Source organism: Talpa occidentalis, unplaced genomic scaffold, assembly GCF_014898055.3.
Source record: "Talpa occidentalis isolate TD23 unplaced genomic scaffold, MPIMG_talOcc4v2.1 talOcc4.7, whole genome shotgun sequence".
Lineage (NCBI taxonomy): Eukaryota > Metazoa > Chordata > Mammalia > Eulipotyphla > Talpidae > Talpa > Talpa occidentalis.
Genome location: NW_023605083.1, coordinates 2,324,907 through 2,347,456, shown reverse-complemented (window position 1 = coordinate 2,347,456; position 22,550 = coordinate 2,324,907). Strand labels below are relative to the sequence as shown.

General features: G+C 52.7%; 1 protein-coding gene across 1 annotated transcript; it reads left to right on the top strand.

Moving 5' to 3' along the window:
- Positions 1 to 318: 318 nt before the first annotated feature.
- GTF3C4 (general transcription factor IIIC subunit 4) lies at positions 319 to 21,882 on the top strand. The gene is made up of 5 exons (XM_037492924.2): positions 319 to 657; positions 6,898 to 8,709; positions 11,814 to 11,944; positions 14,439 to 14,527; positions 16,132 to 21,882. The coding sequence occupies exons 1-5, from the start codon at positions 319 to 321 to the stop codon at positions 16,194 to 16,196; spliced, it is 2,436 nt and encodes an 811-aa protein (XP_037348821.1). The 3' UTR covers positions 16,197 to 21,882.
- The last annotated feature ends 668 nt before the right edge of the window (positions 21,883 to 22,550 follow it).

Below are 22,550 nucleotides of genomic sequence, written 5' to 3'. Positions count from 1 at the left end.
CGGGGCCGCGCGCCCTGCTCCCCGCGGGCGGCGTCCCCAAGCCCGACGCGCAGCGCCGGGGCCGGAGCCGGGTCCCAGCAGCGGGGCGCCTCGGGGCCCGCCCGCCCAGGAGGCGCGTTTTCCAGACAGGCAGCGCCGCGGCCACCCGGCAGGGCCGGGTCGCCTAGCAACGCGGGGTCCTTCCTGGCTCGGCGGCGCTTCGGGCTGCGGCGAGAGCACCGCCGCGGAGGGCGCGGGGGCCGGCGGGCGGCGGGCGGCGGCGGCACGGCGACGCGGGCTTGGCGCGCCCGGGGGTCCGACCTCCGCCTCTGAGGGGAGATGAGCGCGGCCGACAAGGCCTGGGGGGGCCCCGCGGGCGACAGGCCCGCGCCGCCCGAGGAGGGGGGCGGCGAGGCGGGCGGGAAAGAGGCGGACGCGGCCCCCGGGCCCAGCGCCGCGTTCCGCCTGCTGGTGACTCGGCGGGAGCCGGCCGTGAAGCTGCAGCACCCCGTGAGCGGCCTGGAGCCGCTCGCCTGGTCCGAGGACCACCGCGTGTCCGTGTCCACGGCCCGCAGCGTCGCGGTGCTGGAGCTCATCTGCGATGTGCACAACCCCGGCCAGGACCTGGTCATCCACCGCACCTCGGTGCCCGCCCCCCTCAACAGCTGCCTCCTCAAAGTAAGTCGGCCCCGCGCCCCTCCTCGGGGTCTGCGCTCGGCTCGCGCCGCGGCGGCGGCCCCGGCCCCCGGGGAATCCCAGCCCCGCGTCTCGTCCCGGGATCCCCGCCTCGCACCCCGCGCCAGGAGCTGGGAAAGGAGAGTCGCCGCGGCTGGAATGCAAACAAAAAGCCTCGCAGCTGTTTGGGTCCAGTCTCCTGGATCCCCCACGCCCCCCTCGCGAGAGGGGACACCACACACGCGCGCGCACACACACACACACACACAATCTGTGTCTTGGGAGGTTCATAAGGACCCTGGTCCTCCTCTGGCGGGTGCGTCTGGCCTGTTACCGGCGCAGATCACCCTTGGTCTCGCCTTCCGAGACTCCACCCCTTCTTGACCCAACCCCAGACCTGCCTGTACCGCTGCTCCCATTGTCTGGGGCTGACTCCCCGAGGCCCTTGGCTGGCTTTGTTTACGCTGCTGCGCCCTCCTCTTATGCCTCTTTCACTCCGGAGAAGAAAAAGTGATCCTCCCATTGTCTTAACAGTTTCAGCGACTGTATTATAAATGGTTCTTGCTTCGCACCCTGGGCAGAGGGGAAGCTACCGGACCTCAGCGTTTGCTTTCCAGTTTTTCCTTAATGGCAAGGAATTGGGATGGAGGAGAGGGGTGGAGTTTGGAAATAAATGCAGTTCTTAAAGGTCAAGTCCAAGTCGCTGTACATTGAGTGCTTTCAGCTTCATGTAAACTGTTTGCGGTCCGAACTTTAGGGCTCCGACGATTTTACTGTTTTAATAATCACCATTTTCAAAATCACTGAAAAGCAGCAGTGAGTCAGGTATTTCATTTTAGTGGCTTAGAAGTAGAAAAGTTTTCTCTATCTCCTTTGTGGATCTGTGTGCACTTATGTGGTCTATCAAAGTGTAGTCTGTGTGCAAGGGGCTGCTGTAGGTTTTGGAAATAAAGCTGTGTTGAAACAAAGTCCCCACCCTCACAGAACTTACAGTGGACAAATAACAATGTAAACATCATGCGGTGAGACACACTGAAAAGATATGTATCTATACACAGAGAAGTATCTTCTGTGTTAAAGTAGGGAAGTATCCATGTTAAAGTGTTGTGGGTTTTTTTTTTTAAGATTTATTTATTTATGCATTCAAGAGCTGGGGTACAAGCCAGAGTTGGGGGGGTGTGAGAGGATCCACCAGAGACAGAGTGGGGAACAGAACAGGCAGATTGACCGAAGTACTTGCTGAGGGGAGCAGCGGGTGAGAGAGGAGAGGTCTGCTGTGCCATGTGGGTTGCTCCCTGGCTGGCCAGGGATCAAACTCGTGTTGCAGAGGCTGCGGATTGCCTCATAGTGCGGTGCTTAACCCCTTGCACCACCAGGGAGGCCCAAAGTAAGTGTTTTCTTTAACTGTTAACTGTAACTCTGCACAAAGTAGATAGGGGGCGGGGAGCCCAGCCACTTTATGGCATACTTAATTCCAGTTTTATACAGACAACTGTTGAATTAGATCATTGGTGAACTTGTATGACTAAGGCCTCCAAGATCCTGGAGAAGATATGAACAAATCGCTTCAAGTATAAACAAGTCAGGGGGACAGATGTAGGTGATGCTATGAAATTAAAAATCACTCAAGAAAAATGGGAGTTTTAAAAGGTGTATCCTCTGCTGAAAAGGAACTTGCTGTTTCTGGAGTGTTCATGCGCACATAGAGTGAAGTCCAAGTGTTAGGGGGAAAGGGTGTCCTGAGCAAACTCCATGCAGGCTTTGTGGGCTGCACCCCCACTCCATCAAGACACTGGGAACTACACATCCCACGATCCCCAAAGGGAGGGTTGCGAGGACCTGAGGGCAGAGTTAAGCAAAGATGTTCTCTGAGTATATAACCAGCCAAGTGGCCTGGGGTCGTCACCTTGGCCACATGGCGTGCTCGGTTTTTCACCAGCTCATTGGGATTCCAGGTCCGCAGAACAGGTAGGACGCATTTACGAACTTATCTCCCTCTTTTTCTCCCTGAGTTATTCATTTCCCCAGTTCCCCTTCCCTTGTAAATAAACCTTTTATCCACTTTTTGTGTGTGTCTGCAGTTTAGCATTAAGTCCCCTTTAAGCTGGCGGGTGAGGACCCACAGTCGGGCAACCCGCGTTATATCGGTGCAAAATGGAGATGGAGAGACTGAATGTCAGAGCAAGAGCAAGAATAGACCAGTCCCTTGAAGGGGAATAACACCTACCTTGTTTAGAACTTTTTTGAAGATAGAATGCATGTCTGTGGATACACACTCAACTGATGACATCCAGGTCACAGTTCCTGCCGCACCGTGAATGCTCGAGGTAAAAGACACAGCCACACAGGTATAAAGGAATAAGAGTCTGGATTGATGCGTCCCTGTAGCTGTGAAGAGCTCCAGAGTATTCTGAGAGCAGCTTGACTCCATCAGTTCCACAGCTGCCATCAAGTGATAGGAAATCTTTAAACAGGTAGCCCCTGCTTTTCGAAAAATGCCGTAATGATACTTCACTTTTACGAGTGACCTACATTAGTGTACTCATTTTTGCTGATAGAAATACAAACAGAATCTTCACTTTTACAACAAAAGGCAAAAAGTGGAAATAGCTTTTAGCTTTTGTTTTGCCGCAGCCATTTAGAAAATGCTAGTGGCGGCAGCAGTGCACACCTCGGCAAGTGAGGATGCGCTGCCAGGTTTTCTTGGGAATTACTTTGTACAGGCTTGTCCTTATGCCAGCGCTCCTGCTTTTACTCTGTGCTATTGTTACTTTAGCTTTTGTGTGTAGTTTGATGTGATTCGGCAGGTTTGCAGGGGTGGGAATGCTCAAAACTTTTCCCACATAAATGAACAGCAGTTCCTTCTTTGCTGTATGCCATTTTTGCTTGTGAAAAGTTTCATAGGAACTCTGCTTTCAGATACCAGGGGAGATTTGTCTGTCCCTCTCATTGTTGATAGGTAGCCCGACTGGTAGTAAGCAGTGGCCTCTGCCCCTCTGTCCCGCTCCTTAGTATGCACATCACGCAGACCGTAGTCAGTCAGCAGACTTGGTAGACCGGGCTGCTGGTGGATGAATGCCGGCTTGTCCCTGCAATTCTCAAAGAGGCCTCTGTGGGTTAATGCTGGTACCCTGGGGGTGGGGGTGGTGGGTGGTAAAGAAGTCTAAATCAGTATTTTGATGGCTCCACTGTGGCCCCTCCCTGGGGATTTAAATCTACTTGGTGCTGTCCAGCTTGCCTTTGCGCCACCCAAAGATGCAGGTTCTGGGCCCTCTGTCACGATTCGGGCAGAGACACTTCTAGAGGGCAGGATGCTGAGCCCCCTTCAGGCTTTGCTTCCTCATTCTGTTACATAGATTATAATCTTCTAGGAAAACCTGCAGTTATATAGTAATGCTAATTATCAGCTCTTTGCAAGTTACTGTTTGGACTCTGAGGTCATGTGGCATAAAGGGGCATAAAGGTGAAAGATCTAAATTTGCAAAGCAGTAAAATAGTGGTTTAAGAATAAGTCGCAGTTAAAAAAATAGTTGCAAATTTTCTTCTCATTGGACTGATTTAGTAAATCATCTAGATGTGTTTAGTTCCAGATTCTGTTAATGTATAACTAATTGTATTGTGTATCAGTGATTAGTAGCATTGGAACGTATTAACTCCATTTACTACGTGAAGTTAAATAGTTATTATCTGTCTTGGGAATCATCATCCTGCCCTCAAGAAACATACTATCTAATAGCTCCAAATACATTATTTGCTGGATGCTAGTTCCTAGGGTGAGGGTGGCCAGCTGGGTGGGGGGGTAGCGTGCGGTGAAATGATTGGCTGGGATGACCTCTGGGTGCTGCACTCCTCAGTGGTGTGCTCCTTGCACCTCTGAGTACTCTCTCAGAGTTGGGGGAGGTGCAGCAGGCTAACTCAAACTAATATATGCCTTTTGCATTAATCCTAAAACTATAAGGACTTTCCCTACTGGTCAGGACCCACACTGCTCCGTCCTGCTACGCATCCCGCATCCCGACTCCGGTGGGACCAGCTGGCGGATCCTCCTTTATCTCACCCTGTGCTGCTGGTTTGGGTTATGGGGTCTGTAAGTCTACTTCCAACTCAGTAGTAGTGTTTCATTGTAGCAAGTTTACCTATTCTGTGGATCATTGCTCAGTTTACAGTTTGAGGAGATTTGATGGACTTTGTATCGCCCCTGTAGTTTACATCTTCTTAAAGGTCTCATTGACATTTACTTAGCCCTTCAGAGAGTATTAATAAAAATCATCATAGCTAACATTTATGGAGCACTCACTAGTATATGCTTTACCTGTTATTTAACCTTCCTAACTGTTGACCTGTTTTTGTTTTTATAAATGAGGACATTCGGGCCAGGAGGGTTAAGCAGTTTGCGCAGGCCCAGAGCTGATATTGCTAGAGCGGGGACGTGTACCAGGCGTCTGTCAGCGCGGGTTTCCCATCACGGTGCTGTGCTTCACTGTGTCGTTTGTCACATTTCTCTCTCCATGCAAAGCTCGGGGCTTTGATCAACGTTATTTATTAACGGGCATGCACACTCTGCCTCTATTTTATTGGAATTTCCGGCATGACCTTAAGTGTATCAAGAGACTGTCTTAAATGCCTTTCTAAAATCAAGATGTACTGCCCAAGACATTATTTCCAGGGTATTCTCTAGGGTGATAAAGGATGACACTTCCCAAATAAGGTTCTATCATTTAAAGAAAGGAAACATTAAAACGAGTTTGGAGAACTCTGGTTAAGTAAGTCGCTGCAGTGGCTCCCTGGCCATGACATTTATTCCTGCCTGTTCCAGGGAGGTGAGGAACAATATGTGACATTTCCAAACTCCTCTCCAAGGGACAATCAAGGGAGCATTTTCTGGGGAACAATTTCAGTAAAGTTAGTCATTCATTAATTCGTTGGATCAGTTTCACTTTGCATGTCTAGTCTGTCATCTAGGCTTTAGCGGGAAGAAAGAACGTGATTCGGTAACCCCAATTACCCTCGCTCGCGGCCCTGGATCGCTGCAGTGTGCACACAGCCGTCACCTGGTGGCGTTGACAGATGTGCTTCCCTGTCAGGCTTAACGGTCTGCCGCTTCTGTTACCTGTGTATGATTTGGGGTCCTTCTAAACTATTGCACTCTGGTTTTCTGACACATTCTCTGTTGTCCAGGCTTTAGCAAGGAATGTTGCGAGAGGTTCTGAGGGCAGCATCTTCCAGGTTCTCGCGGTGTCTTGGAGAGGAAGTCCTCTGGGCGTGGGGACTTAGACTTACAGTGACTATTAGTGCCCACGTGTCACGGCTTGGATTCCTTTGTCATCCTGTTTGCCGTGCCCTTTCCAGTTTGAAGCTGGGCTTCTGCGTACAGGGAGACTGACACCAAAGTGCACTGACGGCTTCTGCTTGCTTTCTGTGAGCCTTTTCTCTTCCTGCTTCTGACATGACAGACACAGTGTTTCAGCTGACCTGCTCTTGTTCGGTTTTAGCCTCTTTCATGACAACTCTGGGCCACTTTCCTTTGGTCATTATCTCTTCCTCCGTCTCTCACACCCCTTGAAGCTCTTCTTAAAGAGCGCGCCATGCTTAGCCCTAAGTAAGGAGCACTGCCCGTGTGTGTTACAGACACGGAGGGGAGTGACCGGGAGTTAGGTCACTGGAGGCCTTGGGCTGCATGAGAGGGCCGGGCTCGGGCAGGAGGAGAGTGCACGGTGCAGGCCAGGCTGGGGAAGCACCAGGGTTGATCGGCGTGGGCGCTGTCCTCGAGGCGGGGTGAGCAGAACGGGCGGAGCTGGTCGTCAGCATTATTTACAAATGAAATTCAGTTGGAAAAAAGCTGGCTTTTATAGCACACAAAAAAAGTTCTAAAAGTTGAGCTATCTAATTGTATCAGACACCTGCGTAGACAGATGTGTTCATGACTCTTTTAACACCTTTGTTGTTTTGTGACTGGGTCAGCCAAGTGCTCTGTCAGCTCTCACGAGTCCAGTCCAGAGGGTGGGAGGCAAGCTGTGGATAGGGACATTCACTCGGATGCTTAAAAAAGTTGCCATTCCTGAGTAGATGCTCATTGAGCCCTTAGACATGTGCTTGGTCTGATCAAAGCACGTCTCAGCAAAATGAGCCGAACTGATACAAAACAGCGCCTATGTGGCAGGAGCGTTCCGTCCACCCCAGGACACCGAACCTGTTCCTCCTGGAGTGGAATATCTATCTGAGAGTTTTCTCTCTTCTTTGCAGGTTGGCTCAAAGACGGAAGTGGCAGAGTGTAAGGAGAAATTCGCCACCTCCAAAGACCCCACGGTCAGTCAGACTTTCATGTTGGACAGGGCATTCAACCCGGAGGGGAAGGCCTTGCCGCCCATGAGAGGGTTCAAATACACTAGCTGGTCCCCCATGGGCTGTGACGCTAACGGCAGGTGCCTCCTGGCCGCGCTGACCATGGACAACCGCCTGACCGTCCAGGCGAACCTGAGCAGACTGCAGTGGGTCCAGCTAGTCGACCTGACGGAGATTTACGGAGAACGCCTGTTCGAGACCAGCTACAGGCTCTCCAGAAGCGAGGCCCCGGAGGGCAACCTGGCGGATTTTGCCGAGTTCCAGAGGAGACACAGCATGCAGACGCCCGTGCGGATGGAGTGGTCGGGCATCTGCACCACGCAGCAGGTCAAGCACAACAACGAGTGCCGGGACGTGGGCAGCGTGCTCCTGGCGGTCCTCTTTGAGAACGGGAACATCGCCGTGTGGCAGTTCCAGCTGCCCTTCGTCGGGAAGGAGTCCATCTCTTCGTGCAACACGATCGAGTCGGGCATCAGCTCTCCGAGTGTCTTGTTCTGGTGGGAATATGAGCACAACAATCGGAAGATGAGCGGCCTCATCGTGGGGAGTGCCTTCGGACCTGTGAAAATTCTTCCCGTCAACCTCAAAGCAGTTAAAGGCTACTTCACTCTAAGGCAGCCTGTTGTCCTGTGGAAAGAGATGGACCAGCTGCCAGTGCACAGCATCAAGTGCGTGCCCCTCTACCACCCATACCAGAAGTGCAGCTGCAGCCTGGTGGTGGCCGCACGGGGCTCCTACGTGTTCTGGTGCCTCCTGCTCATCTCCAGAGCTGGCCTGAACGTGCACAACTCCCACGTCACAGGCCTTCACTCGCTGCCCATCGTCTCCATGACTGCAGACAAGCAGAACGGGACGGTCTACACCTGTTCCAGCGATGGGAAGGTCAGGCAGCTGATTCCCATCTTCACGGATGTTGCACTAAAGTTTGAACACCAGCTGATCAAACTCTCGGATGTGTTCGGCTCAGTGAGAACACACGGGATCGCAGTGAGCCCCTGCGGGGCCTACCTGGCCGTCATCACAACGGAGGGCATGGTCAACGGCCTCCACCCGGTGAACAAGAACTACCAGGTCCAGTTTGTTACTCTCAAAACTTTCGAAGAGGCAGCTGCTCAGCTGCTGGAATCTTCGGTGCAGAATCTCTTCAAGCAGGTAGATTTAATAGACCTGGTGCGCTGGAAGATCCTGAGAGACAAACACATCCCTCAGTTTTTACAAGAAGCTTTGGAAAAAAAGATCGAAAGCAGCGGGACCACCTATTTTTGGCGTTTCAAACTTTTCCTTCTGAGGATATTGTATCAGTCGATGCAGAAAACGCCTTCCGAAGCCTTATGGAAGCCCGCCCACGAGGACTCCAAGACCTTGCTGGTGGACTCTCCTGGGATGGGCAACACCGAGGATGAGCAGCAAGAAGAAGGCGCGTCTTCCAAGCAGGGGAGTAAGCCAGGCAGAGACGGGGACCCGGACGACCCCACCGACGACTCCCTCGCCCAGTCTGGCGATGCTGGGGGCCGGGAGCCCATGGAAGAGAAGCTCCTGGAAATCCAGGGGAAGATCGAAGCTGTGGAGATGCACCTGACCAGGGAGCACATGAAGCGCGTGCTGGGGGAGGTATACCTGCACACCTGGATCACGGAGAACACCAGCATCCCCACCCGGGGGCTCTGCAACTTCCTGATGTCTGACGAGGAGTACGACGACAGGACGGCGCGGGTAGGTGTCCAGGCTCACTGCCGCTGAAAGTGTGTCTCGCGAGAGAGTGCCCGGAGCTGAATTCTTGGAGTGCAGCTTTTGCTTTGATTGTGTAGATAACTGGGGAGTGTGAGGTGCCGGGGAGTGCACGGGAAATGCGGATTAGTGCTGGGGACACCCTACTTCTGCCCCTCTCTCACTGCTGCCTCATTTGATGTGCAGTTTGCAAGGTGAGGCTCGTGGATCCTGGAGGGCCTGGAGCAGAGCTGAGTGCTTGGGGTCACCACAGCAGGGGAGGTGGGTGCCCAGAACTGGCTCCCTGCCCCTGCTCTTGCCAGAGGGTTTTGGCGGGTGGAGAGGATTCAATTTGAAAGGACTTGAAGAGGCCTTCCAATTTAGTCAAGGCGCATATAAATTACTGTTTTTTTTTTTTAATCTTTTTTTTTTTAAGATTTACTTATTTATACAAGCACTGGGTACAGTCAGAAGCGCGGGAGGGTGAGAGAATTCACCAGAGCCACAGCAGGGAACAGAATAGGCAGACAGACGAAATATACTGCTGAGGGGAGCAGCGGGCAGCAGGAGAGGTCTGCGCGCCATGTGGGACCCTTGCCATCAGCCGGGGATCTAACCGGTGCTGCGGAGGCTGTGGGCAGCTTCGCAGCCCAGCGCTTAACCGCTGCGCCACTGGGGAGGCCCACTTTTTTTTTTTTTAAACAAAACTAGGCAGCACGATTGTATTTGATGTTGAAACAATGAGAGGTATTCAAAATATGTTTCACAGAACACTAGGGTTCCAAATGTGGGGAAATACTGCACACCCTGTACCTCACTTAAAGGTTCCCAGTGCACCCTGCTGTTCTGAGAGTCCCTGCAGAAAGGAACCCTTTGAGTAGCACTTTGAGTAGCTCAGTGTTAGACATACATGTCAGTCAGGGGCCTTTCAGCTGGGGCCTTACGGCTGCTGAGTCCTGAAGCGCGGCCCGGCACCACAGAAGCCTGCGCTCCTTCTTCTTCCGGGGTGGACGCGGGTCCTCATTGCCCAGAGTGTCTCACCCCAGTCACTGAAGGCGGTAAATTTACATGTCTTCGTCCCCAGCCCAAACCTTCCACGCGCCACTTGTCGGGGGCGGGGGGAGAGAGAGCGTGTGTGTGCGTGTGCGTGTGCGTGCGCGTGCTGCTCGGAGGCTGTCGGCTGTCATCTCAAGGGCGGCCGAGATGCTCTGTTCACGCCCCTGACTTTCCAGCTGCGACGGCTTTTAAATACCAGTTCAGTGTGTACTGCATCTGGTGAGAGTTTCCTGGTTCTTGCTGTTTCATAGGACTAGCAAGGATATTTTAAGAGTCGATGAAATGTCAACAGAGATATTTAGAAAATCGGCGGTGGGCGTTGGTCGGGATGATCGGCCGCGCCAGGAGCCCAGGCCCAGTGCCTCTCCCGCCCGGCGCCCCTTACCAGGGGAGGGTGTGCCCAGCCCGTCGGTCGCACCTGAGTTTTGACCTAAAAAAATGTATTTCATGTCTTAAAAATTCCCAGCGCGTGCATGAAATGAAGACTGTCACGCCTTCCCCGGGGAGCATAAATTGTTTCTGCGCTACTCAGCGCCGCGTGCCGTGAGAGCGCGGCGTGTTGAAACTCATTGTCAGCCGCCACCACGTAGACATCGTCCCTGTCACTGCCCACGGCATGTTGGTGCCGCAGATGCACTGCGCGCCTGTGTATGTGCTCCAAGAACCTCTACTTTATCCATAAAAAGCGTAAGAAGTTTTTGTCCCCCAGGAACCAGTATGCGCCCCAGAGGACGGGCTGGCGCCCCACCGCAAAGGCAGGGTTAGCGTGGCCCAGCGAAGGGCATGCCAGGCAGCAGAGGCAGTGCTTCCGTAGGTACAGGGTGGGCATCGACGGCAGGATCCTGAGCCGTGTCTGTCCCCTCTCGGGGCATTCGGTCTGTCTAGAAAAGGCGGGGGCTGGTGGTTATCCCTGCCACGAGGACCCCTAAGTCCACATTCTTTTTTTTTTTTTTAAGATTTAGTTATGCACACGAGAATGTGGGTACAGGCCAGAGGTGTTAGGGGTGAGAGGACTCACCAGAGACAGAGTGGGGAACAGAACAGGCAGATTGACTGAAATACACTGCTGAGGGGAGCAGCGGGCGAGACAGAAGGTCTGCTGCGCCATGTGGGTAGCTCCCAGACTGGGGATCAAACTCGTGCTGCAGAGGCTGCGACAGCCTCATAGGTTCGTAACCCCTTGGCGCCACCAGGGAGGCCCTAAGTCCACACTCTTAAGGCTAATGATCAAAAAGATCAAAAATTAATCCGCTTCAGATTTGCATGTTCTGTGCAGCATGGGTAAGTGACTGTCATCCACTTCTGAGCTCTGGACAGACACTCTCAGAACGTCAGCGGGCTAGTGTCGGGTTCGTGGGCTCACAGGGCTCCCCCAGTGCTGAGGTGCGCGCCGAGTCTTAACAGGGATGGCAGGTCCGCTAGCAGGACCGGGTGGTTCTGAAGGGTCAGTGTGGCCCTCGCCTCCCAATGGTAGAGCCCGCGAGGGGTTTGTCAACAGAACAGCGATGCGGGCAGCGAGCTCACGGGCCGGGCCCGCCCCTTCCCGCTCTGCGTGGGGCTGCGGCCCAGCTCGGCCTCTGCGCCACCCAACGGCAGCTGCTGCTTTTTTGATCCTAATCATCTTTTCACTTTGCACATCTTCCTTGCAGAACAGGCATCTGTACAGCTCTGCAAAGTTAGTATCTCGTGTAATGCTTTGCCTATACAATTTTGCTTTCCTCCTTAAAATCAAAACTATAAATAATAGTTAACTTTGTCTTCTCACAGAACGCGGAAGTCTTTGTTTCGGAGGCAGCTAGAACAAGGCAGGTAACGAGGTGGCGGGTTTCAGAACAGGCCCCCGCAGTGGTCAGAGCTCGCCCGCACCGCAGGCCTGGCGGGGTCGCTTCTCAGCCGGCGAGATGCGTCGCAGGTTGTCCAGCGTGCCAGGCCGCGCGGCGCTGCCGGTCTCCTGTCTCGGGCACGCTGCGTGCGCCCTCTGTCCTCGTGCGGGTGGGCTGCTGCCGCAGGACGCCACCCTGGCCGCTCAGGCACTCACCGCTCCGTCTTGCTAGGTGCTGATTGGACACATCTCGAAGAAGATGAACAAGCAGACGTTCCCCGAGCACTGCAGCCTGTGCAAGGAGATCCTGCCCTTCACAGACCGCAAGCAGGCAGTCTGCTCCAATGGCCACATCTGGCTCCGGTAAGCACAGCCCGTGCCTGGCTCTGCCCCGCTTCCAGCTGTGGGCATGAGCCACCGTCAGGCCGACCCGGCACCCGTGCAGTCCAGGGTGAGTGGGAGGAGCTGGGAGGAGCTGCTTTCTGCGTCATCCGTATGCAGGCGCGCCCCCGGGAGGTCGGTTTATTTTGGCAACACTTTTTCTTCAGGATAGCATTAATTTTTTTAAAACTTATTGGGAAAGTAATACCTGTTAGAGTAGAATAGAAAAACGCTTATGCCTGCTTTTAATTTTATAATAAAAGATAGGCGTTCTCATTCTCCTCAGCCTCTCTGAGAGGCGGCCTTGTGTCCACCTTGGACGGGTCTCTGAGCTGCTTTTGAGATGGGGTCACCCCTTCCTCCCATCACCTGGCTTCCTGGACACAGTAGCTGCCCGACGTGCGTTTGTCATGGTCCAGTGTCTCTTCTGGGACAGCACATCATCTCCACGCTGGTGGCTTACCCCAGAGCTTTAGCCCACATCTCCTCCCCTAGCCCACAGACACCTGCCACCTCGCTAGCGTTGGGAAGTTACTGGGCATCTCAGGCTCAAAGCCAGCCTCTCACTGCCTGCAGTCCCAGTCTGACACCCCGTCATCTGCTTCCAGAAGGCTCAAGAATTTTCCCACATAGATGTATGGCAGTTGCTTCTTTGCTGAGCGCCACTTTGCTTCCTGCCTCCATCTTGACCCTCTGGTCTTCCCTCAGCAGCGCTGTGATAGATCCTGCTAGAACTCATCAGCTCACCCCCGCTCAGAACTCCCTGGGGCCACCTGTTTCTGATGAGGAGAGTCACGGAAGTCTTCCAGTCACTGACGAGACCACACTGCCCGGCCCCACCCCGTGGCCCTGTCCAGGTCTTGCTCGCTTCCCTCGGGCGAGATGGCCTCAGCCATTCCTGGAGTACGCCCTCCAGCCCCCGCTCCCTCCCTCCCTCGGCTTCAGGGTGCTGGGGGGTCCTCCTCTCTGCCTCCATGCTGCGCCAACGGTGTCTGCCCACGCCTCGGGCACCCTTGATCGCTAGGGCCTTCCTGCCCTGCTGCCTGGGCACCCCGCTGACCCCCGCCATTTCTTCCCCCTCTGCTTTATCCTCAGTAATAATTGCTGTAGTCTTTACTTTCTGTGTTTCTTTCATCTGAACTGGAAAGTTCCATGAGCACAGGAAATTTTGTTGTTTTCTTCCTGTTTGTAGTGCAGTGCCTGACACGTGGTCAGCACTGTTTTTCAAATTAATTTTTAATAGAACGGAATTGTGCTACACACACTACCTTAAGCACTTGCTGGTTTTTAGCAAAATACCGTTGATGTTCTCCACACCGACACATGGGTCCCATTCTTAAGGGCTGTAGAAACTTCCATTGTGTGGACGTTCCAGTATTTACTCCCTCACTGATGGATGTTTGAATTTTTTAGACTTTTTATTGTGTTCCATAGTTTTCCTAATTTGACTTTTCAGACTTTTTTCTTAAGGGGGAAGTAGGAAACAGGCCGTGTTGGAGTAGCTGCAGTGGTAACAGCCACACACGACCAGTGCGACCGCGGCGTAGTGTGCCTGGCTGCCTGCGCAGTGCCCCGTCCAGTGTGGGCATCCTCACGGCCAGCCTGCGTGGGTGGTCATGACAGTTCCACGGGGGAGGGAAGTCATTCCTGAGTTCTTGGTAGGTGGCAGGGCTGGGTCCGGGTTTACGACACATTTCTGTGTCTCAGGTTCTTCCACAGAAGTTACTTCCATTTTTGCTGATTGAAGTTGGTGCCGGAACACCTGGTGGGTTTCTCCAGTGAGCAGGGGTGCTTGCTTTCCCCTAGACGTGACCCTTCTTCGTGAGCCCAAGTCTGGGCCCTGGACCATCCCCACTTCTCCTCCCCTACTTTTCTGGTCCTTGCTTATGTGGCTTAAGTGATTAACAGCTTTCGGGAAACTGTCCCCGCAGAACCCAGCTGTGGCCCCTCGTTGGTTATTCCTGCTCAGACTTGCCTGGTCCTTGAACGGTCATCACGTGGCCTTGAACTCGGATGTTGTTAAAACCCCTTTTATTGTGCCACTAGTTTTGTCTGCTGTGTCCTTTGGGTTTCCCCACTGTACTGTCAGGTTAAAGAGAGTGCCAAGACCACTAACAAGAATAACTTTTAATATACGTTGCCAGGTTTCTTAACATATCAAAATGCAAAGTACATCGGGGTCCGGGACAGACCAAAGACTCCAGGCTGCACGTGCAGGACGGAAGTGGCAGCGCCTGCAGGATTCGTGGCTTTGTCTCTTCGCTCTGTGGCCCGACATAGCCCCTTCCCCTTTACTTAATGGGGGCGGGGGTCCTCCGAGCTTCGATATGCACAGCGACACATTGCTGCCCCGAATCTGTGAACTGTTTTGTCCTTTCCCTTGTTTAATGAGGGGTATTTAATTAACTGCAGAGTCCCCAACATTCCCCTGCCTTCGCAGTGCTGGCCGAACTAACTGTAAGCCCTCTCTCCTCAGGTGCTTTTTAACCTACCAGTCCTGCCAGAGCCTGATATACAGGCGGTGTCTGCTCCACGACAGCATCGCCCGCCACCCAGCTCCAGAGGGTGAGTGCTTGCCCAGCGGGCGGCCGAGCGGCCAGCAGCGCACCTAGCCTGCGGGTCCCGGGCCCAGCTCTGACCCCACCTGCTTGGCCTCCTGCCGTCAGGGCTGCGAGCAGGTTCATGCTGCTCTTTGCCGTGTCACTGGAAGCCACAGTGATGACCGGAATGTGGTGTGTGAGAGCAGGTGGGGCTGCACTTGCCGTTCTGTTACTGTTAGCCACCCCTGAAAGTGTCCCTTTGTCCCAGGTGGCACACGTTCCGGTGAAAACTCAGCAGAGACAGTGCGTGCAGAGACGCTTCTCCTGGGGTGGGCGTGGAGGGGGTCAGTGTCTGTGGCTCTGCTTCCTCTCTCCTGAGAGCACACTGGCGGAGCCCATGTTTCTGAGATCACTAGTTGGAAATAAGACCGTAGACGTGAGCAAGGAATCAGTGATTCAAATAGCCATGAATGTCATATTTACGAGCTGAGATCTGTTAATCATACACTAACCAAATGAGCTCTCAGTAGTCAGACCCCAGCACATAGAAGTGTGGATGCACGCCCAAGTGTTAGTGGAAATTTGTGGTCCAAGTAAACTGAAACACGCATTCTAGGTGAAACTGTGTCCTTATTCGAAATGGTTGTCTAAACTGACTGCTACCGAGGTGGTAGCTTCCGACTCCAAGCTTCGTGGTGGCGCCTGTGCCATGTTGCCTTTGTGCGCTGGAGAGCGCTGCCTCCTAGAGGGCCAGCGGTGGGAGCCAGCCCCGGTGCCCCCGCCAGCTCCCAAAGCCGCACCTAGTCTCCCGTGGTCCCTGCGCTGCCCCTCTGACTGCACTGTTTGGAAGCTGTTTTGGGACCTGCCAGAGGCTGGCTGGGCCTGTGTGCCGTCTAGGCAGGACGCCGGGAGGAGCTTGAAACCTATTTAAAAAGCACCGCACCCGCCGAGTGATGGCTGGGCCTCACGCAGCCTTGAGAGAGGGAGCCCATTTCCGCCCAGAGTCGAGGGGGGCTGTTGCAAGGAGCCGGCGTCCACAGCTTTTACTTCTAAGAGTCTCTGTTCACCTTGACAGTGGAAGGATGTGCGCTGATGACAAAGTACAGTTGGCCCGTGGACAGTCTGAACTATGGGCTCCACACAGACACAGATCTTTTCAGTGAATAGGCCAGAAATTTTTTGGACAAAAACTTGAAAGTACTCGCACGAGAACTTGGTAGCCTGAAAATATCACAAGAATGAAGAAAAGGCTAGATGTGCCACCGACGCTGGTAGTCTGTTGCATCCTTCACGCGCTGCAAACGTCAGAACTCACCAGAAGGCCCACACAGACACCCCACTCGGCACCCGGTGCAGCCCCCAGCCGGTAGCCACATTATCGGCAGGCTGTTCATGGTTAGGTTTGGGGGAGTCAAAGTTACATGTGCATTTTTGTCCACACAGCATTCCGCACCCCGCCCCACAGGGTCAGCTGTGTGTTGTTCTCTCTCCATTTCAGGCTTGCTCGGAGTGTCCGGGTGAGGCGCTTTGCCCTGGGTCATGGCTGGGGCCAGAAGGCCCACGGCTCAGCCCTCAAGCCCTGCACTGCCTTCCCCAAGCTAACACTCATGCCGCTTGTCTCCTCCGCAGATCCTGACTGGATCAAGAGGTTACTGCAGAGCCCCTGCCCTTTCTGCGATTCCCCCGTTTTCTAACGTCGGAGCGGGGCAGCGGAGAGGGCCGGTGTTCTGCCACCGAACATGCCCCGAGCCTGAAGAGCCGGGCCACGGAGCAGCCTGGTGGACGTGGACAGGCCTCTTCCAGACTGTCAGCAGGGCCTGGGACTTACTTCTGGAGTCATGCCCTGTCTCCAGGGACTAAAGGGGAGCTTCGAAACGGCTGAAGGCAGGGATTTTAAGTCATTTTGAGAGGAGCATTAGGCCATGCACGCTTCTTAGCCAGTGAGGAACACTTATTTTTCAAGTGTATTGACCGAAACAGTTTGAACAAAAAGAACGCCCTGTTGCTTGCAGGGGCAGGAGGATTTCCTCCAGAGGGTCGGATAAGCACGTGGCTGGGCCGAGCAAGCTCTCATCCTTCCCTTGGTCTGGAACTGCCCCGTGGCAGTTAGATGACCTCGTACGTGGTATTCCGTGTACCGACAGCTATTAAAGTTGTGTAAACAAAGCCTGGGCCTGAGATTTTGTTCTTAACAAATAGCTGCAGACCTATAACCGCCCCCCGCTGTCTCCATGTATATTGAAAATGTTTTCCTAAAACTGTTTTTAGGAGGTTGATGCCAAGGCTGTAGACAGCTTTAATGTGTCCAAAAATCAGGTGACTCTTACAAGTCCCTAAGTTGTGGCTTGTGTTTAACAATCTCCGTGTTTCCAGACCTCCTGGCCCAGCTCCTTTGTGTGCGTGACCCACAAGTGTCCAGTCTCCAGGTCGCAGCCCTACTTCAGACTGGCTTGTGTTGACCTAGAGGAGATTTGTAAAAAAAATAATACTTTCCCCTTTTAGTTTAAATGAACACTTCCAGGATTTTTAAGGTGGACATTTCACGACATTTCACTTCTATACGGTACAGTAGCATACAGATTCCAGAGACTTCCAGAAAGGGTGCTCACAAGCAGATGCTGGGACTCTGGTGCCATCTCTGCAAAGGTGCTGGGGCCCATGATACAGGTTGTTGCCTGCGGGCTGTGAGGTGGTGGTGGCGGATGTTGGTCTGAAAACCGAAAATAGAAGCTGGGCCCTGTGGCGTTCCAGTGCCCCATTCCTGGGTTGTTTAAGGACGTGCCTTGGGGTCTGTGCTGGCCAACGGGCATGTGACACGCACGTCTTGAAGTGGCGCTTATCTCTGGAAAACCTGGTGGGAAAGGCAAGAAGTGAAATTCTGAGTCATTACCAACTGCTGTCGTGATTCACTCTTCAGTGCTTTCCTGCCCTCCTCAGCCTCCTCAGTGACCCGGTGTCCTCGCTGTAGGACCAGTGAGCGTTGGGTGACCGGAGAGCTGCGCCCCTTCCTGGTGCCAGGCGCCCCGCATGAGGATGCCTCGTTTCCTGGCCGCGTGTGTTTTGTCTCATGTGTTTGTGTTTGCCGGTGTCTTCTGCTTTCTCGCCTTGGTGGTGATTTCAAGGATACTGAGTGTGCAGGCTTGCTGGTCAGCGTGTTCAATCGATTTTTGAGAGAGAACCAGGCAGCGTCGCAGTCAGTCCCGAGTCCAGCGGGGGCCGCGGTGGTGGTCATGGTGGCGAGCAGCGTCTCCTCACAGTGAGGCTGCCGTCGAGGCACCGCTGCAGGCTGGTGATCCTGGCATAATCAGTTTCACTATTTTGTTCTTAATTGTTGACCTGTTCTTGTCGGGGAAGGTTGTGCTGCCACCACTATAGTCTTTACTTAAAAGAAGCTGTGCACTTGGGGGAGCATTTAACTACTAGGAACTAAGCTAAAAAGGCTCCCCCGAATTACTCATAGGTCCAGGAATAAATGTGGCAACCACCATGCCGAAGACTGGATCTCCCCAGGGGGCGTATTGCGGTTCGCGGGGCGGATGGCAGTGGTGGGTGTGACCCAAGTGCAGACTAGCCCCTCCAGGCTGTGCGTTCATGCCCTGCACGCTTGCCCCACGCCTGCCTGACCTCCGTGCGGGTCTCAAGTTTATTCCAGCAGTGGCTGCATGGGCGTGGGAGACGCGGCGGAAGCGACGTCGCTGTCTGCGGCAGCTCGGGAGCAAAGGTCCCGAGCAGTCAGACCTTCCAGGCGCCACCCGCCCCGGGCCCGCCGCCCGTGGTTCGCTTGTTCCCCTGTTCTGGATGAGAGGCGGATGGCGTGACGCTCATTCCGAAGTCCTCGCGTGTCTGCCGCCCGGACTTCCAGCAGCCTCTACCTGCTGTTACAGCTGCCCCAGCGACCGGTCACTTTTCAGTGTCAGAAGCATCAGAGCCACTGGCGCAGCGTGACATTTTTCTGCTTCTCCCGCCTCAAAAGCTTGAGACCGTGGCTGCTGAAGTGTGTGGGCTGGGCCCGTCCCGGAGCCTGACGGCTCAGTTAGGTCGAGGGACGCAGGGCGGTAATGGAAAGGGAACACGTCCTGTGGTAACTGCCGGGGTATCGGCCATGATGAGAAAGAAACGGGTGCTTGGGGGTCCTGTGACGAGGAGCGCAGTGCTGGTTTCAGGGGCGCCTGCCCGCCTTGCAGCAGTGAAGCTGCTTCGGAGTTTAGGGGGCTGCAGCACTTCCGGGAATGAAACCAGGAAATCTGCCCCAGGTCCGTGTCTGGGGGCCTGTCCTGTCCCTGACCCCCCCTTGCCTTTTCAGGGCCTTCAGGGATTCCCCTTCCTTTGGGCCCCTCCCCTTGAGGACGCCCTCAGAGCTAACAGTGCGTCTGACGTCGCGGGTCTCCCTCCCCAGAAGAGAATGTTTCAAGGTGGTAGTGTCAGCTGTTAACAGCATCTTAGTAAACTGTCTGGTTTTCTCCAAAACTCACACCCTTCCTGCTTCCCTGTCAGGGTGTCCATAACCCACAGCTGCACGTGGGACTGGCGTGTGCTAGATTTCACCCTGGCCAGCGCCCCGCCCCAGCCAGTGTTCTTGTCAGGCAAGAAGTCCAGGTAGAGCGAAACAGCGGGGCAGAGGGGCAGAGGCGGCAGACCGAAGTCAGGGGAGAGGTGCTGGCGTCTTTGGCGGTGGGGCAGCGCCCCCGGGCGAGCGGGATGGCGGCCGGCGCTCCCCCTCCCGGGACGGCCGCGGCTCTGCTCTCGCTGCCTTTCTCGGACCTGCTGGAGCTGAGCCGTGAGCGGGGCTGAGCCGTGGGGGAACCCGGCTTTCCTCCTCGCGACGTCACATGTGGAAACTGCCTCTGAGGCGCTAGCTGAAGTGAGTTGCTTTCATGTCAGTTGTTAGTGAACGTTCTAGTTGGCAACGCGCAGCAGAATTAGACTCACTCTCGGGTTCCTTGTTACTAAACCCAGCAGCTTTTTCTGGAAGCTAAATGAGGATGTTGGAGTTAAGGCCGTGACATCTGCTCTGCATGCCCACCCCAGCTCGCGGGATGCCGTCTGTCTTTGGGAAGCGTAAGCCCACCGGGCGCAGCAAGAGTTGTTCCTGAGGCGCCCGCGCGCAGCTGGGCTCCCCGCACAGGCGTCAACCCGTCACCAGGGCTGGCGGCCGGGCCGAGGCTGCTGATAAAAGCAGCCTCCTGTCTGCATGCACAGTTCTTTAGACCAGACTGTTTCTGGAAGTTGGCTGTGGAAAGCAGTACATGAATCGGGAAAGACGGTTATAAAGATGTTCTGTAAAGCAGTTCGTCCTTCTGGCATATGGATATTTCTTCTCCAGCGTCCTTCTGATTATATGACCCAACCTGTTTAAAATTATTTTTATTGAGGTAATCCAGCTATTCTTGTCTTGCATGTTCTTGGCATTATAACCATACTCTAGAGGGGAGACAACATATAATCGAGGTGCCAGTCAGCCTGTTCACTTAACAGTGACGTCACGTTGCTTATCCACACGGTGCTGGAGAGAGGGGGAGGGTCTTCTCACGCTGGTATAATTAATTACAGGTGTGGACCATCGGGTTGAATTAAATTTCACAACGCTCAATCTTACGTCGAAGGTAAATTCATTTTCCTCACCATTATGAAACCCTTTCATTAAGAGATTCTGTGAAATGGTCACAGTGGTGAGGGCTTGGAAACCTTTTATACTTTATCAATTTTACACTTGACTAACAGGCTGGTAAGGTTTAGAGCGTTTTGTTTTAGGCACTAATGCAAAATTAAATGAATTATGTCCTTTTCAAGGCTCCGATTTAGATTTGTACCTTAATGGATGAAAGGAAAGTGAATCTCAAACTTGTTTATACGGAAATAAGACTTTATAGGAAAATAAGTGTGTTGTGCATAGTGATATATATTTTATGTTTACCCAGTGCCTGTGCTAACCTTTACACTTGGCTTCACATTCTGTGGATGTTTACAGATGGCATTTTTAAAATAAAAAGAGGCATCTAAAAGCTTAAGGTTGTAGAAAGGAGATGGTCTTTTAATTCTTACCATCTGAGTAGATGGTGTGTTTTTAGACTTTTAGTGCTTAAACTTTAAAAAAAAGAAAAAAACACTTTCATGATACATTTGGGTTGGAATACCCCCCCAAACCAGATCGGCTGTTTCTCTTCTTTGTATATATGTACATAGCGTTCACGATTAGATTGTAAGCTCCTCAAGGGCAGGGACTGTCCACCTCATCTTGGTAGTTCCTGCAGCACCTAGTGTAAAGTGCCTTGCACAGAGCAGGTGCTCATGATGTGTAGAGCGAGTCACTTCCTGCCACCTTTAAGATGAGGCATGGCTCGCTCTTGCCAGTGGGTTCAAAGCTGCAAACAGTTAATGACCAGAGGAGGGCCACATTCTCTCTTGGCCTGAACTGAGTTTGTGGGTTGCACCAGACCATGCCATATTGTTAGCACTGTTTAGCCTTCTTCTCCAGTGCGTAAACTTCGGCCTAATTTTAGGACAAAGGCTTTAGGAGAAATTTGAAGTGGGGAAGATGATCAAGAAAATAAAATGAAAATTTGAGGTGTCTGTCAACACACAGTTGTGGGGCAACCTTACTTTATTTTAGTTGCAACTAAAGAAAATGATAACAGATCCTCTTTCTTTGCCAGTTATCTGGCCAACCATCTAGTTAAAGAAAACTTTAACTTGTTTACAGTTGGATTTCCCCTGCATTGCGCATACGATTCTGGTAAGAGTCTAACAGAGTTGCTGCGGGTCTCCAGTGCTGTACATAGGGCCATTTTGTACATGTGAGATGACTTGGAATCTGTTGTGTTTTGTATGCAGAGCCATCAGTATTGTTATCTTGGCCACTTTTTTATTCAAAATAAATAAATAACAGGATTGTTTGTACATTGTGTGCATATTTTATCGGGTTCACCTGGTTTGTAGCAAAGCTTAGAAACATCTTTCAGCCTGCCCTTCACCACCAATGTTAAATGAGGCCCAGCAATGGCAGAAGTCAGTGTTAGAGTAACAGCCATCAGCAACCACTTCAGCATTCATTAAGTCTTTGGCTGTTTACTCCAAAAAAAGTATGAGAAATATAAAGGGGAAATAACCAACAGAACTTCAGTAGCACATCAAACCACGTCATCTTAGCAGTGTCAAGTAATGTCTGGTGAGTACTTAGATGAAGTACGGATTGCGGGGATTTCAGCAATGATAAGCATGTCATTCAGACAAACACCAAACAGGATAAGGAAAATGAAAAACAGCACTGCACATACCATAGCAAAACTGCTGAAAGTCGAAAAAAAAAATTAAGCAAAGAAAAAAAGACTAGTTACAAGAGCTGTAATGATGATGAAAGTGAAAGCAATAGATGATGTTTACCAGGTGATGAAAGAAAATCACTGCCAACGTCGACTTCTATACCTAGCAAAATATCCTCTAAGAATGCAAATATAAACATTTGCAGACAAATGGAAATGGAAGCGGAAGGAGTCTGAATGCATAGTCAGAAAGTCTAGAACAAAATCAGGTTCCCGATGAAGACTGACATCTGGGATGGGATTCAGAAACATTGAATCCCAGGCCTGCAGATGGTTCCTTCTCCCTCAAAGGAGAGCACCTCTCACTGCCTAGACATCAGTTAAAACCACCTGAAGTCTCATAAGATGATATTTTCCTCCTTAGGGCCACCTCCACTTGCCCTTATTAACCTCTTGGTCAATAACAGGCTAGTTTCAGTCTTGCCCTTTGAGAAGTTCCGTCCCTGGTATGGAAAGACATTAGGTACATACCAAAGAGCTGCACTGGCTCAGTGTATTGTGTGAACTCCAAATGGACTTTTGCTACATTACAGCCTCATTCAATGGCAATCTTAAAAGGACAGTGATGAGGGAAAGTCCTTCCAGTGGGTGGTGCTTTGAACAATACACTTAGCTCTTTCCCTCATGTGGAGAGGGAAATGGTCTGACACAACGGAGAATGGGCTTTGGTTGGCTAGGCAAGGCCATGAAAGAAACAAAATCAGATGGGAAGCAACAAATGCTGGGGAA

Coding starts and splice junctions, on each gene's coding strand:
- GTF3C4 (XM_037492924.2), top strand. CDS start 319: ATGAGCGCGGCCGACAAGGCCTGGGGGGGCCCCGCGGGCGACAGGCCC. Junction 8,710..11,813: donor ACGACGACAGGACGGCGCGG/GTAGGTGTCCAG, acceptor CCGTCTTGCTAG/GTGCTGATTGGACACATCTC. Junction 11,945..14,438: donor AATGGCCACATCTGGCTCCG/GTAAGCACAGCC, acceptor CTCTCTCCTCAG/GTGCTTTTTAACCTACCAGT.